At 31.2% G+C, this 18634-nt stretch overlaps 5 protein-coding genes across 6 annotated transcripts in view; 1 reads left to right on the top strand and 4 right to left on the bottom strand.

Moving 5' to 3' along the window:
* Positions 1-18634, top strand: part of LOC141534922 (neuropeptides capa receptor-like) — a 33122-nt gene that overhangs the window by 5591 nt on the left and 8897 nt on the right. The gene's annotated exons all lie outside the window — the stretch shown is intronic.
* On the bottom strand, positions 2564-3507 carry LOC141534924 (putative gustatory receptor 28a). The gene is made up of 4 exons (XM_074254573.1): positions 3071-3507; positions 2937-3008; positions 2777-2866; positions 2564-2699 (listed from the first exon to the last, which is right to left on the bottom strand). The coding sequence occupies exons 1-4, from the start codon at positions 3458-3460 to the stop codon at positions 2631-2633; spliced, it is 621 nt and encodes a 206-aa protein (XP_074110674.1). The 5' UTR covers positions 3461-3507; the 3' UTR covers positions 2564-2630.
* On the bottom strand, positions 4242-12290 carry LOC141535203 (uncharacterized). Its single transcript, XM_074255035.1, has 8 exons — positions 11319-12290; positions 11176-11247; positions 11018-11107; positions 10817-10956; positions 5352-6345; positions 4780-4851; positions 4613-4702; positions 4242-4532 (listed from the first exon to the last, which is right to left on the bottom strand). The coding sequence occupies exons 1-8, from the start codon at positions 12288-12290 to the stop codon at positions 4467-4469; spliced, it is 2496 nt and encodes an 831-aa protein (XP_074111136.1). The 3' UTR covers positions 4242-4466.
* Positions 6910-8216, bottom strand: LOC141534923 (uncharacterized). 2 transcript variants are annotated; one of them, XM_074254572.1, is made up of 2 exons: positions 7199-8216; positions 6910-6994 (listed from the first exon to the last, which is right to left on the bottom strand). In XM_074254572.1, the coding sequence occupies exon 1, from the start codon at positions 8171-8173 to the stop codon at positions 7241-7243; it is 933 nt and encodes a 310-aa protein (XP_074110673.1). In that variant the 5' UTR covers positions 8174-8216; the 3' UTR covers positions 6910-6994; positions 7199-7240. The 2 variants fall into 2 exon arrangements, with proteins under 2 accessions (XP_074110673.1, XP_074110672.1); XM_074254571.1 differs by having other exon boundaries at positions 6992-7138.
* On the bottom strand, positions 8524-9398 carry LOC141534926 (putative gustatory receptor 28a). Its single transcript, XM_074254574.1, has 4 exons — positions 9008-9398; positions 8875-8946; positions 8715-8804; positions 8524-8636 (listed from the first exon to the last, which is right to left on the bottom strand). Exons 1-4 carry the CDS (start codon positions 9356-9358, stop codon positions 8568-8570), a joined length of 582 nt encoding a protein of 193 aa, XP_074110675.1. The 5' UTR covers positions 9359-9398; the 3' UTR covers positions 8524-8567.

Below are 18634 nucleotides of genomic sequence, written 5' to 3' on the forward strand. Positions count from 1 at the left end.
GAAAGAGTGACGTGGAAAAAAATAAAATTTAATATCGCTATTATCATTATAACGGGTTAAATATTGAACAAGATCTAATTATTAGAACCAATTAGATGGTACATTGATTTTAATGGGACGATAATGAGAGGTCATCGGTTTAATTGCTTATCTCGGGATATTTAATCAGGGTAAATCTGTGTTATGAATTTTCTGCAAGCGTGCAAGAAACCATTTGCGATCACTTTATCGGCGGTCTTCTTGGTTTAGTGCCGCTTCCAAAGTCCGATAAATTTGTGTCAGTAGAGCGACCGCTCGTTTATATTCCACTGGGATTAATTTTTGTTCAAGCTTTGAATACTGAGTTTTCACACGATTTACATTTACATTCAGTAAATTATTCATAATTATATTTCTTCTTTTGTAATATATAAACGTGATATTATTTATAATTATTGTAGCTCGATAAAAATTTTAATATTTATTGGTGTCAAAACGATTTTATATTTACAATCATAGAATAATATATTTTAATAAAATTTCAATTATTGCAAAAAATGAAAAAGTTTTACTTATTTGTATTTTACTTTGATTGGAATTGGATGCAAATAATTAGATAAGTTACACATGTACCAGTCATCTGAAAAAAAAAAAAAAAAGTACAATTAGTTAAAAGTCATTTTTGATTGAGAATTTGAAGATAAAATAGTAACAGTTGCTAAGAGTGAGCGGTCCAATGGAATAATTCCGAAGGCGGTAAATTCGACTTTTTGAGACGATAGTTCGTATAAAAAATAGTCCAACTATAATTTTTAAAAATTAATAATAATTTTGATCATTATAAAAATTGATTTTAAATAAATAAGCTTGCCTCTTTTTCAACTTGTTCATCCATTGTGCAACGATCTATCAGATAATTAACTATAATCGGTGTTTCGGTGCTCTGAAAATAATCCAAGTTTTAAAAAATGTTGATTATAAACTGAGAAAAATTTATTTTGAAAAAAACGAGCAATCTTAGAATAAAAGATTAATTTTATTTTTCAACTAGAGAAAAAAAAATTTTTCTTACAGTAACTTTCTTGTTGAAAAAAAAGTTTTCCAACTAAAAAAAAAAATTTTGGATGAAAATCAAAATTCCAAATAAAAAAAAAATCGATTGTGAGAAATATTAGATTTCTTCAGCTAAGAAATAAAAATTTTCCAACAAATCAATTTTTCGTCACAACAATGCCCATTTTTTTAAAAAATAAATTTTTTCTTTCAGTGTAAAATGATTAAACTAATTTACCTCGTTAATGGTTTTAGTAACGTAATTGGTCAACACAAAGATGGCAATATTCATCCAAATCACAATAAATAAATCGAACATCGCTAAAAGATCAACATGACCTATTTTCAAGTAAACCAAAATAGTAGAATAAAAAATAATTGTACTTGCTTGGCCCACGTAAGAAATGGCGAGCAAAATTGTTGGTCCCAAAAAATCAGAAACTGTTTGGGAAATTTCGCACAGTTTGACGTAAGCAAGTTTTAAATTAACTATGTCGTAAAACAAAGACCCACGCAGAAGTGAAATTTTAGTGACGGAAAATGTGTTGGGTGAGTTTTCGTAACTTTTGATGTCGCCTAACTTAGCTAGAGTCGAATTGATACTTTTGAAGCGCTTGGTGATCGTGTCCAGCAGCATCGAATATTGAAAAATTGTCCAATTAGTGATAAGAGTTGGAGATAAGAGAACAGGTACCAAATATATTTCATGATAGAAACCAAAAATTATTATAAAAATTAAAGAAATCACTAGATTCGTTATAAAAATCACATGAATCGTGTTGGAGTTATTAATTTTGAAAAACGCGCACTTTTGCAGTCTCTCGTCGACATCCTTCAACTGATTCAAAATTACGATCATCATTTTTTGTCGAATTGTTGATATTGCTATGAAGACAATGAACAAGATAAATGCAACATATATCAGGCATTGTACCAGTACAAGAGAAAGTAGTATTTCTGGCGAATCTTTGCTTAACTTGTTGGTTTTCAAAACATACACAAGCGTTGAAATTGCTATCATTATTAACAAAATGTTGTAAAACGATCCAAGACATGAAAACTTGTAACTATTAGAGACTCTGCTATTTTTTGGATTTTTTACTGGAGCAGTATTTAGACTCCAAGGTGACAAACCCCATATCTTCAAAATAACGTGTTCAGCATAAGCCAAATTTCGGTAAAACGCTGAGTCGTGTTGGTTGTAATACATTTTTTTTAATAACTAACGTGTTCTATTGGCTGAAAAACTTTCGTTTGTAGTTAACGGAAGGATAATGACGATTGAAAAGGCTGTGTAATGTTTGTACTTGGTTGCGTAGTTACTTGTAATTGTTTTTTTTCATTAACTTAACAGTATTGATAATCTAATCTATGCAAATGTATTTCTAAGTAATTAAATTTAATGTTGTGATAAATAATTTTTAAAAATGATAAAAAATTATTTTTATTATTTGCTTAAAAATAATTAAACTAATTTCAACCGTAAAAATCAATCCATTAATTTATTTTATATCAGCAGAATTATTTTATATAAATATATAAACAGCAAGTGTGAATATGAATAAAATACAGAATTTCATATGATAAATAATGTATAATTATTTTTTAGTGATACCAATACGAAATTGGATTAGAATAATTAAATAAATTACGACCTTATCAGTAATCTGAAAATAATTATTTAATTAATTTAAAAGAAGCTATTTCAATTAATTAACAAATTGAAGAAATTAATTAAACTTACGGTTGCTAAAAACGAACGGTCTATTGAAATTATATCGCAGGATGTGAATTTAACTTTTCGAAACGAAAGCTCATGTAGAAAGTTAAGCAGCTAAACATTTACAAACTATTTAGTAAAGAGGATAATTTATTGCAATTTTATTAACTAAAAATAAATTTACTTCTCTTTCAATTTTTACGTCGAATGTACATCGGCTCATCAGCGCGTTAATAATAATCGGTGTTTCTTCACTCTAAAAATTTTTTGTGCATCAAAATTGAGGAATTCGTTTCAAAAAATAACTGCCACACATACCTGATTTATTATTTTCGAAACGTAAGATGTAAGTATAACAAATTGAGTTACGAACCAAACCACAATAACTCCTTGGATTATTTCTTCGATAAGAAGGGGTTCGTTCATTCCTATATGAGCAATTATCCCAATGTACAAAGCGTTCATGAACAGTATGGAGTTATAAATCAAAGTAAATAATAACGGGACTCCATAAAAATCGGCAGTTTTATTGCAGATGTTACACAGCTTGTTGTATGCTTGCCTGATACTAATCACATCGACGAGCACTGACCGGTGCAAATGTGGCGGTAAAGCGATAAACGACGGCTTAGTTATTATCAATTCGACTTCTTTGTTACACAGCTTTATGATATTTGAATTTATCAACTTGAACCTTTCATCAATCATTTCCAATATTGTGGTGTACTGCGTTAGTATAAAACCGTAGAAAACTACGGTGCAGCAATTAGAGAAACCTCTCAACAGTGACGTCGTATACAATTGTATTAATATTAAAACAACGCGAACTGTCACATCTATTGAAAATATTAAATTGATGATAAATGTACTGTTTTTTATTGAAGAAAATCCACATTTGAACGAAAACTTGTCGAACTTGGAGATTTCGTTTAAAATTGTTATAAATTTCTTCTGTTGAATCGTATAATATAAGATGACGAAGCTGATCCCCATCATTGAAACCAAATGATAAGTTATCATAAATGACGTAGATATTAGCGAATCTTTATAAATTGAATCAAAATTTTTATACAATCTAATCATAGTTATTGAAGCTATACCAAGAGCAAGAATAATATTGTAAAACGATCCAAGGTATGAAAATATGCAGATGATCCCGCAGTTCTGGATTTTTGAAATGTCTTTAGGGATATTTAATGACCAGGGTGCTAGTCCTAAGAGTTTGAAGAAAATATGTTTAATGAAAATTGAAATTCGGAAATATACTAAGCTTAGATGGTTGTGACGCATTTTTATAAATTTTACAGCAGATATGTTAAAAACTATCACTCTGTACTGGATGAACGCCAGAAAATAACTAGTGTAGCGTAACTGATCGGGAAAATGCCTCGTAATAGATCGCGTGAATACATATGATTTTTTTTTTGTTTTAATTTAACTGGATTTAGAATCTGATAGTTAGTTGCACTATTAGTTCTATGCCAGCAGAGAACAAAGGTTTTTTTAGCCTTCAACAAAGGTACGAAATTGTTGTTTTAATGACATAGACTGGTACTGATACTGATATTGATCCAGTGACTTTATTATAAAACTTTTCAATTTTGTGTGAATGTATTACAAAAATTGTTAACTACAATAGTTTGGATATAAATAACATAAACACGGTATTATATTGTTTTTAAAATTAAATTTTAGGCAAAAAAAAAAAAAGTTTTTAATTTGGTGTGCTAGTACGAAATTGGATGAGAATTATGAGGTAAGTTGCGACTGTACCAGCAATCTAAAAAAAACAAAATTGGATTCATTGAAAACTATTGATTACTGTCAATTGAGATAACAAAAACAAATAATTAAACTCACGGTCGCTAAAAGTGAACGGTCTATTGAAATAATTCCCCAAGCGGTGAATTTGACTTTTCGAAATGAAAGCTCGCGCAGAAAGTTGACCAGCTTGAAACAACATTTTTAATTAATGATAACAAGCATTGTTGATTGCTAAATTCTTTTTATTAATTAAATAAATTTACTTCTTTTTCAACTTTTTCATGCATCGCGCATCGACTCATCAGTGTGTTGATAATATTCGGCGTTTCTTCACTCTAAAAATTTTTTTGACTTGTAAAATAAAAAATTAACGAAACAAAATTCAAGAGTTAATATTATTCGTAATTAATCAGATACGCTTAAAGAGGGTATTCTGACCTAGAAACTTTAATTTAAGGTAACTTTTGAATTAATATTTTTATTATTCATTTTTTTATGAGATATTTATTAATGTTTCAAGAATATAGAAAAAAAATTCAAAACATTCCAACCCTCCTAAAAATCTAGGAAAAAAAAAATGATTAATTTTGAGTAATGCCGTCACTTTTCTTGAGTTTCCCGAATTTTTTAAAAATTGTAAACATTGAAATTTGAGGATGAGGATAATTCATGCGATAGAGAAGTCTATAAAGAAGACTTACACCAAATTTCAAGTAATTCGGTTCAGTAGAATTTAAGAAGTCGTGGGTATCGTTTTAAAAAAGACACTTTGACAATATGAAAAAAAAATCAATTTTTTCAAATTTCTAGACCAGAATACCCCCTTAACACATACCTTATTTATTGTTTTATTAACATAGGTCGTAAATATAATAATCTGAAAGGCCACCCATAGTACGAATCCGACGTCTTTAATAAATAGCAGCAAATGAAACTCTTTTGATTCGTAATAAGCCACCAACATAAAGTACAAAATTAATATCGTTGATGTTCCGTGGTACATAATTACTTTCAAAAAAGATAGTCCGTAAAAATCGGAAAGGTTATCGCAAATGTCACACAATTTGTTATAATTATCCTTGATATTAATCACATCGTAGAGCACTGACTCACGCAGAAACGAAAGTTTGGTGGTGAACAGTGGCTCTGATTCTTCCGAATTAACTTTTATCTCTCCTAGCTTAACTATATTTAGATTTATGAATTTGAAGCGCTTTTCCATCATGTCTAACACGATTGTATATTGAACTATCACCCAGCAGTAGAAAAACGCAGGCCAGCACCGCAGTAAAGATAACCAAAATGATTGGAGACAAGAGTATTCAAGACATACCAGAGTGCTACAAACTATCAGGTGTCCGAGGAAGATCAAATTAATTATTATGTTTCCGTTTTTCGCTGAATTAAATGCATACTTCTGCAGTTTTCTGTCAATTTTGATAATCTCATTAATGATTCCGATCATGTCTTTCTGTCGACATGTATAATTCAAGAAAACTGAACTCGATATTATCACAGCGAAGTACTGCAAGTTCATTATGGTCGATGGAGTCACCAACGAATCGACTTGTGTTTGATCAGAGTTGTGCTGATGACAAAAGTACGAAGTCATTAAAAATACAAAAGTTGTCAGTAGAACATTATACAACAATCCAAGGTACGAAAATTTGCAGATGGTAGTTTTTGCGGTTCGATTTTTGGACGGCTTCGTAACAATATTTATTTTCCAAGGTGCTAGTCCCATTATTTTGAAGAAAATGTACTGGGTGTAGATTAAATTTCGCTGGTAAACTGAGCCGTATACACTCTGATACATTTTTAAGAAAATATTTCACTGAGCTTGCTCTCGATCTGCACTGGGTAAAAGACTGTAGAAGACTAGTTGAATAATATCGATTCGGAAAATTTCTATGCACTTAGTCGCGTGAATGCTGGTTGTATTTTTCACCTTAACTGTGATGATAATCAACCTTGTTAATAAAGTTATAGTCGTTAATTATTCAAGTAAACGATAAAAATAAGCTCATGAGCAAACAGTAATTGTTCGAAGGTGTGCTTCTGCGAAATTATATTAAATTAATTATATAGGACGATATCGTACTAGCTATCTAATTAAGAGGGCTTGAAAGTAATTTACTAATATTTTGTTGTTCGTAAATTCAAAATGGTTTTAAAAGTTTCATTTTTGAAAATAATGAGTGTTACTTATTTGTTAAACATATTGATATTAAAGTATGAATATTTTAATTTTTTTTAACGTGTACTAAGACGAAATTCAATGAGAAGAACGAGGTAAGTAACAATTGAAACAGCTATCTGAAAGAAGCGAATGAATTTCGTTTGATTAATCGAAGGAACTTAGTTTCAATTGAGATTGATTAAACTCACGGAAGCTAAAAATGAACGATCTAGTGAAAAGATTCCCCAAGCCGTGAATTTGACTTTTTGAAATGCGAGCTCGCATCGAAAGTCAAGTAGCTGGAATGAAAAACTTTCAATTAATGACAATTAGCATTATTAATCAAAATTTGAAGGATAAAATGAAGTTATTTCTTTCTCGACTTTCTCGTCCATCGCACATTGACGGATTAATTTATTGATAACATTTGCCGTTTTTTCAATCTGAAAAATCGTGCATTAACAATTGATCATCAAAAATGACAATAGGTGGAGAAAACTCACCTGAAATATTGTTTTAATCACAAATGAAGTCAACACAGTCGTTTAGAATGCAAACCATACTACGATAACTCCGTAAGTAATACACGAGACCAAATCTAGCTTAATCATTCCCATGAAAAACACTAACAGAAAGTATGAAACAAGCGTAACCAATATTCCGTTGTGCTCCATGCCTGCCAAAATAGTTAGGCCGTAAAATTCGGAAACATCTTCACAAATTTCACACAATTTGTGGTACGTATGCCTGATATTTATGACATCATGAAGCGCTGACCTGCATTGAGTCGGTAGTCTTTGGAGAGAAAATGCCGGGGACAGTTTTGAATCTTCTTCAATGTTGCCCAGCTTCATGATGTTTGAGTTTATGAACTTGAACCTTTTCTGGATCATATCCAACAGCATTGTATACTGCATCATCACCCAGCAGTAGAAGATCATGGTACCACATCTCAAACAAGTTTTGAAAAATGGGTGCGGTAGATTGTATCCCAGTGTAGCAAGAGCACCACGGATTAGTATGTTGAAAGTGAATATCAAACTAATGATAACATTTCCGTTTTCAGATGAATAGAAAGCGTACCTTTGCAGAGATTGGTCGATATTGTTCATCTCGTTGAAGATTTTGATCATTTTTTTTTGCCAGAATGTGTAAGTTACGAGGAGTAAACTTATTACTATCAAGCTCAAGTACTCGAGGTTCGTTGTGATTGATCTGGTGACCAAAGAGTCGATTTGGTTGACATTGTGTTGGTGATAAGCATACAGGATGAACGAAATGGCTATAGTGGCCAATGATATGTTGTAAAACGTTCCAAAGTACGAGAACTTGCACACTGTGAATTTGGTATTTTTGACTCTAGAAGCTTTCGCTGAAAAATTTAGTGTCCAGGGTAACAGCCCGAGTACTTTGAAGAAAATGAATTGCCCGAAAAACAAATTTCTTTGATGTACTGAACTGTATGCATTGAGGTACATGTTTTAGAGTCACTAGAGACGTTTAAATACACTCCGAACTGAATGACTGACAGATCAAGACTAGTTTGGTGCAATCGATTGCAAAAATTTCTACGTGTTATTTAACATTATGCTTATTAAAGTGTTATCTTAATGGCATTTATCATCAGTTAATTTAATGGTTGTACTCGTTATTTATTTAATTGAACGAATGCTCATTTCATAAGTAACGAGTTATGCGTTCGAGCGGAATTAGAATAATGAGATACGTTGCAATAGCACCAGACATCTAGAAAAAATAACATTTTAATAAAGTTGATTAATATATCTTCAATTTAGTGAACATGAAAAAATTAATAATAATTTTTAACTCCATTTTTGATATCTCATTTGAAATTTTTTTCTAAGTGGTGAGTTACTCTGAAGGCGTGCTCATGCGGAATTGGATAAGAATAATTAGATAAGTTGCAACTGTACCAGCAGCCTAAAAAAAATAATTTCTTCATTGTCATTATGACTAGTTTCAATTAATTTAAAAATTTTAAAAAGAATTCAAACTTACGGTTGCTAAAAATGAACGATCTATTGGAATTATTTCACAAGCTGTGAATTTTATTTTTCGAAATGCAAGCTCGCGCAGAAAATTAAGCAGCTAAACATTTATAAACTATTTAGTAAAAAGGATCATTTATTGTAATTCTATTAAAAAAAAATAAATTTACTTCTTTTTCGACTTTATCATGAACCACACATTGACTCATCAGTGAATTGATAATAATTGGCGTTCTTTTACTCTGAAAAATTTTGTAGATCAAAAATTAAAGAACTGGTTTAATGAATAACTGTGTTACTTACTTCTTTTAATATTAATGAAACATAAGAAGTGAAGACAATCAATTGAAGCGTTGCCCATGATATAAACATGGTATCATTGACAAACATGACCGGGAACATTTCAATTTGTTTGAAAAAAGACAATAGTATGAAGTACGAAATAACAATAACACCCCCTCCGATGCACAGGATGACAACCAGAATTGACTCTCCGTAAAAACAAGCAATGTCTTCACAAACTTCACACAGTTCTTTGTAAGTGTCCTTGATTTTTATGACGTCCTGAAGAACCGGTTCATGCAAAATTGATGGTTTGATAAAAAACAACGGCCGTGATTTTTCTAGATCTATTTCCGCTGGCCCCAAATTCATGATATGTGAGTTGATGAGCTTTAATCTTCTGTTGACCGTATCCAGTAAAATTGTATAATGCCCTATGACCCAGCAGAATAGAACCCAGGGAGTCACTCGCAGCAGGGTTTTGAAAAATGACGGCAAGTATAATCCTACTAACAGGAAGAAAACGCTTATTAACAAGCTCAGGATGAAAGTCAAATTGATAATAATGTTGTCGCTTTTCGATGAATTAGAAGTTTTTATAAAGGTGTATTTTTGTAATATGATATCCACATTGTAGATTTTATTTAAGGCGCTGATCATTCGCTTCTGTCGCACAGTGTAAATTATGAAAATGAGGCTCAATTCTAGCAGAGATAACAATTGAATGGTTGTTAATGTTGAATTCGTCATTAAAGCATCGACTTGTGGGAGCACGGTGTAACGCTGGTAAAAAGCAAACGAGGCGAATGAAATTGAAAGTATTACCAATAAAATGTTGTAGATTGATCCAAGATACGAAAATTTGCAGAATTTTATTTTTCCATTACGGTTTTTCGGGAGCTTTTCTGGAAAACTAAGCGCCCAAGGTGATAGTCCGAGTATTTTGAAGAAAATGTGTTGAGCAATGAGTAAATTCCGATAATGGATCGAATTGTATAAAGTTTGATACATTATTAAGGCCTAAGATTAATTGTCACTATTTTTCTGACGACTGCACTCATGAGAATACTGGTGAAGACTAATAAACTACAACATACTACATTTTTATAAACTGAGTCGCGTGAATGCTTGCGTTATTTTTAAAGCTTAACTGTGTTGATGATCAGCTTGGTAATAAATTGCAGTTTTTATCGACTAACCACTCATAAAATAGTTGCAAGGATACTCGAGAAATTAATGAGGATAATTATATATGGTGTAATCGTACGGGCAATCTAGAAAAAAAATTAATTCTTCCATTCGGTAATGTGCTAAAGTAAATCTCTTGGAAATCATTTTCACGTAGTTTTAATGTGATTTCTTAGTTTAAGAAGTCTTAGTGATACTATTGCGAAGTAATTTTCAAATTGCAAAGCTTGAGAGTACTCAAGAACTGATGAATAAGTTTAATGTAGTTTCATTGAGTGTAATTACAATGGAAATTGATCGCATGAATATATTTATTTTTCTTTTTCATTTAAATAATTGTTTTGATATCTTGCGTGTAGAAAAAAGCATCAATTTTTATCATTGTTTTGCATTTTATTTAATATTTAAAATGTTTACAGAATTAAAAATTTATTTAGATAAATATGACGCTTTTGCAGAGTTTAATTATGATTAATTTATAAATATGATTATTTATTTTTTTTTTTTAATTTACAGCAAAAAAAATTTACTTGAATCAAGTGAAAAATTTTATATTCTTGATTCGAATAGAAAAATTCTTACACAAAAAAATTCTTCTTAGCTTCGTAAATTATTTTATATTTTATAGGAAGGGCATATTACATATTTTCTTCTATGTGCGCTTTTGTATGAGTCGAGGCCATTGTTGTGGGATTGTATTGAGTAGACGTGAATGATTCTGGAGTTGTGCTTACACGGAATTGAATAAGAATTATTAAATAAGTTGCAACGGTACCGGCAAGCTGAAAAAAATTAGCAAGAATTATTAATAGTCAATTTAAAAAATTTGATTAATTAACTCACAGTCGCTAAAATTGAACGGTCAAGTGAAATTATTTCATGCGCTGTAAATTTTATTTTCCGAAATGAAAGATCACGGAGAAATTTAAGCAGCTGCAAAGTAAAAATTTATAAATAAAAATAAAAGAGAGTTATTGATCAATTAATGTAAATAAATTTACTTCTTTTTCGACTTTATCATCCATCCTATTTTGGCGAATGAGTGTATTAATAATGTTTGCTGTCTTTTTACTCTGAAATTAATCGTTAATTAATAATCTAAAAATGATTAAATTTTGAAAAAAAAAAAAAAAAAAAAACCCACCTGATTGATTGTTTTATCAACATAAGTGGTAAATACAACTATTTGAAACAGCATCCACAACACACATACTGCATGAGAAATCATTTTTATAAAAACAATGTCCTTTGTTTTGAAAAAACGGAGCAATGTGAAGTACAAAATAAATATTGTCACTGCTCCATTGTGCAAAATAATTCCCAAAAATATTAGCCCATAAAAATCGGCAACGACTCTGCAAATTTCACACAAATTGTTGTACGCATGCTTGAGATTCATCACATCAAAAATTACCGATTCATGCAAAAATGATAATTTGGCGATAAATAATCGCTGCGGTAATTCTGAATTTTCTTTCAAACTGCCCAATTTTGCGATGCACAAATTGATGAATTTGAATCTTTTGTCAATTACATCTAATACAATCGTATATTGAACCAGTAACCAGCAAAAGAGAGTCAAAGGAGAACATTGCATTATTGCTTCTGAAAATGAAAGTATGTACAATTCTAACGCGACGATAACAACACATAGAAACAAATTTATAACGAATATCATATTAATGATGACATTATCTCCTGAAATATTAAATCCGTATTTTTCCAATCTATAGTCGACGTTATTAATCCCGTTGATGAAACTAATCATCTGCTTCTGCCGCAATGTGTAGATTAAGAAGAGGATACTTAACTTTAGTATGGCAAGGTATTCCAATAATCTCACCGTCGAAACCGTCAGTAATGCATCATGTTCTCCTTGAACGAGACTTCGATGATGAAAACCGTAAATACCCGATGTAGTCACGAAAATTGTTAAGAAAATATTGTAAAGTGATCCAATGTAGGAAAATTTACAGAGAGTGATTTTAAGATGCCGGTTTTTTTGCAGCACCGCAGAAAGATTCATTGACCAAGGTGACAATCCGAGTATTTTAAAAAAATAATAATTAGAGATAATCAAATTTTGATTATACTTTTTGTATGTATTACGATACATTTTTAAAATTTATATATAGAGCTTTTTGTGAAGAACTTCCACTCCGTGCTTGACAAAAGCTAGAAGAAGACTAGTTTAATCGGATCGATTGCGATAATTTCTGCATACTCGGTCACGTGATAACTTGCGTTTTCATTCTAAGGTTAACTATGATGATAATCAAGCTATTAGTGGAATTATAATAATTTATTTAAAAAAGATAAACGATCAACGTCTGCATCGGAATTCTTTTAGAAAAACACCAATTATTTAAATACTTTCTGACAGCATCTTGAATCGATCGAAGTACGTGCACAGAATGAGAAAATATGCAAGTAGTATAAAAAATCTCGACCACACATTCTATTTTAGTTTATATTCATTGGAAAATTTTGAACATGGAATTTAAAGTCATACTGTCGCAATGTTCACAATGTATTATTCATCATTCATTTTCGATCATGGCAAACTGAAGCTTACGGGGGCTTATTGCAGATTGGATAATGATGCACCAACGATATTTCTTAACGATATCACGATCAATGCATAGTGATCAACTAATGTAGAAAATTGCATGAAAAATGATTCAAACTATTCTATTTACGCAAATTAATCGTTTATGACATTGATAGTGTAAAAATGTGCAAATAAGTCGCAAGTATGTCACGTCCTTTGATATTACCCTCAGTATTGGATTTTCTAGTATTTTGTGCTTGTACATCGAAATGTCGTCATCAATTGAAATAAAGCTTGGAACAATGTACCTTTGCGCAATGGAATGCGAGTCGTGCGGGTAACATTCCTGTTCATTGTGTTCATTTTCAGCATCACATATTTTGAAGAGGTACTTTGATTTAATGATACTGCATTTATCACTGTTTAGAATTCATGCACGAGTTTTCTACAGATAATGAAGGGGCCCGTTCTACCCGAGCTTCATTACCGTAATGAGCGAATCAAAAAACTGCTTTTAAATTATTTTTTCTATCGATTTATAACAATATACAACAATATTTTTCACCGTTTTATGCAATCAAATCAACAAACAAGAGTATCGATTAATGAATTTCTATTAATAAATTAACTAGCAGTTTTTTAGTCCAAGTGTCCATCAATCAGCTGAAGCAATTTCATTAATAAAATGCAACAACATCAAGGCAGTGTTGATTGCAGCATCGTTGAGTTAACACCAATAATTTTGAAAAGACAGAGATGATTTTTGATAAAAATCAACACTTTGATTCTGTATCGCGGTACTTCATGTTTGCGCAACATATTGTGTTTAGAATAGTTGGATTGTTACCTTGGACAATGGATCAATCATTTTATTTTCTTACCAATCATAACAGTGATAAACTTTGCCGATTTTCATTCGTAGGATCGGGTTACAGTTTGTTCTTGTCTTCAGTGATAATAATTTTGAGTGTTTACAAGTTAATTGAATCTCCGTCTGTTCAAATCCAAGCTGACCCAATGTTAACGGCAACATTAACGACTAAACTAGAGTTCATCACGCAACTAGGTGTTCTGTTGATCCCCATCATTTTCATCTGCCGGCAAACGTTGATGATGAGTGTCATCAATCGATTGGCGGATGTCAATGAAAGATTGAAGAGATGCCCGGGTTATGCTATTGAGAGCAATTTAACAGCTGTCATTGTTTTCATAGTACACCTTGTGTTGATTTCTGGGGTGGGAATATTGATAGGACAATACCATTTGCCGCTAATGGTGTTAATTCGATGTTCTATTCTCCGGGCATTATTGCCAGTTGGTCTGTCACTCAATTTTCCACTCTGCTGATTTTGATCACCAAGAGGATTAAAAGCATTAATACAGCGTTAATGAAACTGGGAGGAAACATCAGAAACAATCAAGCTCAATTGCGAAGTTTGTCGATTTTATGCGAATTGATGATTCACGAGATTAAAAATTTGAAAAATGGGTATGTTGAACTTTTCGAAATTTGTGAGGACATCAAAGACTTCTACGGACTCCCAATTTTAATCGTTATTATCTACTACGGCTTGCAAGGCATACTAGTGTCGTATTTCGCTATTTCGTCGATGATCCAAGGACAATCACACACCACAACAATGCATTTGCTTAACGGAATGCGCTTGTTGGTGACGGCCTTTGTATTTACTGTATTGACGTCTAGTGTCACAAGTACCGTCAGAGAGGTACAATAACATGTCATGCGTTCAATAGTATAAAATTGATTAAATTTATCTTTTGCTGATTGGACTGAATTGAATGATTAATTTTTCAGAGTCAAAAAACGGCAAATATTGTCCACCTTCTCATGGATCGATATCCAATGGATCAAAAAATTCAAGACTACGTGGGTAAATTTTTTTGACTAATTACTTAAACACTATTCATGGATAGTAACAACTGAATTTATGATTGTAGTTGTTAAAATTTTCGCATCATCTTGTACATTTGAAATTTAACTTCACTGCGTGTGATATTGTTCCGCTTGATCTCTCCTTCTTAGCAGTCGTAAGTAGCGGGGTTTTTTTTTTTTTATTCTTTACACATTTAAATATGAAAATGCCAAGTTTGTAATTTCGATCATCATAAATCATTTTAGATTGTTGGTACGATCGCAACTTATTTAATAATCATCTTTCAATTCCGTATCAGCGCACTGCTGTAATTTCTTCTACAATTGATTAACTTCCATTTTTTTTATTGTACTTCTGCAAAATATTTTGTAAAAAGAGTATTATAAATAAAATATAACCATTGGTATTGAAAAGCTAATCATTAAAAGTTTTCGTCAAGCCTATCACTCGTCAATCCGATTGCCAACTAAAATGGATAAAAATAATCAATCACGCGAATGAATGGTGCTTATTCATCAGATAACTTTCAAGATCCATTAGTTTTAAAAAGAACTTTCTGAAACCAGTACTTCTGTTTTGAACAAATGCTCATATTAAGAAAATTTTTCTATAAATCGAGTTACAATCCGCACAATGTGTCGATCAAAATACCAAAAATTATGCATACAATGGAGCAAGAAACACTTTAAAATATTTTTTGTTGTTACAGTTTTTCACTTAAAAATTTTATAAATAATTTGCATAAACAAATTATCATTACACTTTCTGTATTAATTATAAGATGTTTTAATATCTCATCATATCTTCCACCGATTAGAGTATAAACATTTTTATGCAAATGAAAAAAATTAATCAACAATCCTCACGCGATTTATGTTCCTTGTTTGTAATGCAATAACTTTTTCCAAGATAATTAGTTTTAATTGTGATTCTTTTGAACAAGTACGCATTTGGAAAATGCAACCAGTAAAGTCAAATTGGATATCTGTGGACCCAAAATACAAACGAAATGAAGCGTATCGATACTTTTTAAAAATCCAGTATATTGTTTATAAATTTTTTGGGTTGTCTCCGTGGAATTTGAATACATGTCTACTTTTACGAAAAACGAATCAAGGCAATAATGAAAAAGTGTGCAAATTTTCATGGATTGGATCGCTGTACAATTTTTTAGTGATTTTAATTATTGTTCTAGCAGATTTGTATGATCGTTTCACTGCGTATGAAATCATAAATGATGATCAAAGTGATGATGAAGACCAGGAGTATTATGATTTTGAACCAACCCCAATTTACGACTCGTTGCTAATCAAAAAAGAGATAATTAAACTAATTGAACTTTGCTCAATTGTGTTTTTCTATGTTTATAGCCAGAGATCAATGATTAATGCCATTAATCGTTTAAATTTGATAGAGAAGAAATTGAAGAGATACGATAAATTTGAATTGAAACACATTTCAAGCTACGGTATTTTTATCGTAAATTTGATCTTTTCTAGTGGAATATATTGACAATTGCAATAGATAATGTTACAAGAGAAATCTTAATCAATACGCCGCCTCCTGTTATCTGCAGTTGGATAATTATTCAATACACTTTACTAATGATTGCCATTGAAGAAAAATTCAAAATTGTAAACTTAAAAATTTCTCGAATGACCAGATGTGAGTCTATCTCTAATAATTTTGAAGTAATCAAAAATGCTTACAAGGAATTGTGCTACGTTTGTGAAGAAATAGCCAATTTTTACGGAATACCTGTTTTGGCTAGTATATTATATTTTAGTGTAGAATGCCTGTATATTTTACATTTCATATTTACGTCTTCGCTCCAAAAACCACCTCCTGGATTCGAAGACTATTATTACGACTTTTCAAATTTTCTATGGGTGGTTTTCCTATTTTTGGTGTTGACTTTGTGTTTCAAGAACAACCAGTGAGGTACGGTTCAATTTTATTTAAATAAATATCACTTCTTATGAATTATCACACTTTTTTCAGAGTAAAAAAACTGGAAAACTCATTAACTTGCTCGCAGATCAATGCCCCATGAACTCAAAAATCAAAGAACAAGTAAAAACTCTGCTTTTATTCATCATAAGTAAAGTAATAATTTTTTAATACTGAAATTTTAGCTGGTAAAATTTTCAAAAGATCTTCTTCACTTCAAGGTCGAGTTTTCTGCATGTGGAATCATACCACTAGATCGTATGTTTTTAGCAATTGTAAGTCCCAAAAAATTTCCGTATTTTTAATAAAAATAGATTTTTGATGTTCAAAAACATTTCTTCAGGTAACTGGTACTATCGCAACATATTTCGTACTTTTCATTCAAACACTAGGGGTTGATGGCTAATGATTTCGAGCATTCAAAGAAGAAAACACCTTTTTTATTTATTTTTGAATTGTCATCAAACAATATAAGATCAATTCGTAATTGTTCAATGAATTACATCTTCATCAATTATTTAAATGTATTCTAACTATAGAGAGCAAGCTGCATCATAATTGCTGTGTAATTTATTATAAATGATCCAAGTTATCATATTTCTTATCGATCAGATTGTCAGCATTTTGATATAAATGGAAAAAAGTAATCGAGTACACACACGCGATCATGTATAATTTTTATTCAAAACAGCAGCTATTTGAATTAGTTTTAATTGCGACACTCTAAAATCCGCACGCTTATTTGAAATATTAAGTTTGGAAAATGCAGCCTATAAATTTTGTCAAAACGACGACTAAATCAAACAACTGGCGCAATGGAGTGTATCGATTTTTTCTATTGGTTCAACACTTTATTAATAAAATCGTAGGACTGTCACCATGGACATTGGACACTTCCAAGAACTATCAAAATCAAGAAGTAATTTCTAAATTTTCATGGATTGGATCTCTATATAATGGTTTCGTGACTTCGTTAATTACTGCGTTTGATTACTATTATCAAATGGATGGTTTTATAGATGAAGATTTAACTAACAATGATAAAGATGATACAGTTGACGATTCAGATGAGCCACAATCTATTTTTGATTCCCTAACGAATAAAATTGCATTTATAACAGTGATTGGTATTGGCTCAATACTGTTACTTTACATTTTCCGGCAGAAATCTATGATTAGTGTCATTAATCGTTTGAACATAATTGACAAAAAATTGAATCAATGCACAAATTTTGAACCAAGCAGAATTTCAAGCTACCTCATTTTTCTAGTTAATATTGCAATTTCCTGCGGCATAATGCTATTGATTGCATTGAATTCGTCCGTAAGAAAAATGATAAGCGAAATCACTCCTGCTATCATCAGCAGTTGGGTGATTGTCCAGTACACCTTGCTATTGATTGTTGTCGAGGAGCGGTTCAAAATAGTAAATTCAATAATTTACAAAATGGGCGATTTCGGAAGTGACAGTATTCGAAAACCGACGTTACTGCTGGTTAATGTATCCATCTTGCGTGATTCCATCTGCCAAAATATTGATATTATTAAGAGCGCTTACGTGGAATTGTGTGATATTTGTGAGCAAATCACCCATTTTTTTGGAATACCAATTTTGGTTAGCATTATGTACTTCAGTCAAGGAGGTATATACATTTTATATGACATAATTAAGTCATCTCTCAAAGAAAAACCTGCCAAGCCCATACATTATTCCATCATGTTAATTTATTTTGTATGGATCGTGGTTTTATTTTTGGTATTAACTTCAAGTGTTTCGAGAACTACCAGCGAGGTACGGTTCAATTTTATCTCAAGAAACATCGAATAAATTATCATTTATCACATTTTTTTTTTTCAGAGTAAAAAAACGGGGAAAATTATTAGCCTGCTTACGGATCGATGTCCCATGAATCCAAAAGTCAAAGAACAAGTAAATACTAAACTTTCATTCTTCACAAATATAGTTAATGATTTTTGAGCACTCGAATTTCAGATGGCTAAATTTTCAAATGATCTTCTGCATTTTGACGTCAAGTTTTCTGCATGTGGAATCGTACCATTGGA

The sequence above is a fragment of the Cotesia typhae genome, unplaced genomic scaffold (genome assembly GCF_013202065.1).
Source record: "Cotesia typhae breed Kobodo isofemale line unplaced genomic scaffold, CoteBio_Ctyphae scaffold_13, whole genome shotgun sequence".
Classification (NCBI taxonomy): Eukaryota; Metazoa; Arthropoda; class Insecta; order Hymenoptera; family Braconidae; genus Cotesia; species Cotesia typhae.

Coding starts and splice junctions, on each gene's coding strand:
- LOC141535203 (XM_074255035.1), bottom strand. CDS start 12,290: ATGTATCGTAATACATACAAAAAGTATAATCAAAATTTGATTATCTCT. Junction 11,108..11,175: donor ATGATAAAGTCGAAAAAGAA/GTAAATTTATTT, acceptor TTTACTTTGCAG/CTGCTTAAATTTCTCCGTGA. Junction 6,346..10,816: donor GCGCACATAGAAGAAAATAT/GTAATATGCCCT, acceptor AGCTCAGTGAAA/TATTTTCTTAAAAATGTATC.
- LOC141534926 (XM_074254574.1), bottom strand. CDS start 9,358: ATGAATTTGGGGCCAGCGGAAATAGATCTAGAAAAATCACGGCCGTTG. Junction 8,947..9,007: donor TTTCATTAATATTAAAAGAA/GTAAGTAACACA, acceptor AAAATTTTTCAG/AGTAAAAGAACGCCAATTAT. Junction 8,637..8,714: donor ATCGTTCATTTTTAGCAACC/GTAAGTTTGAAT, acceptor TATTTTTTTTAG/GCTGCTGGTACAGTTGCAAC.
- LOC141534924 (XM_074254573.1), bottom strand. CDS start 3,460: ATGATTGATGAAAGGTTCAAGTTGATAAATTCAAATATCATAAAGCTG. Junction 3,009..3,070: donor TTTCGAAAATAATAAATCAG/GTATGTGTGGCA, acceptor AAAAATTTTTAG/AGTGAAGAAACACCGATTAT. Junction 2,867..2,936: donor ACGTAAAAATTGAAAGAGAA/GTAAATTTATTT, acceptor GTAAATGTTTAG/CTGCTTAACTTTCTACATGA.
- LOC141534923 (XM_074254572.1), bottom strand. CDS start 8,173: ATGTACCTCAATGCATACAGTTCAGTACATCAAAGAAATTTGTTTTTC.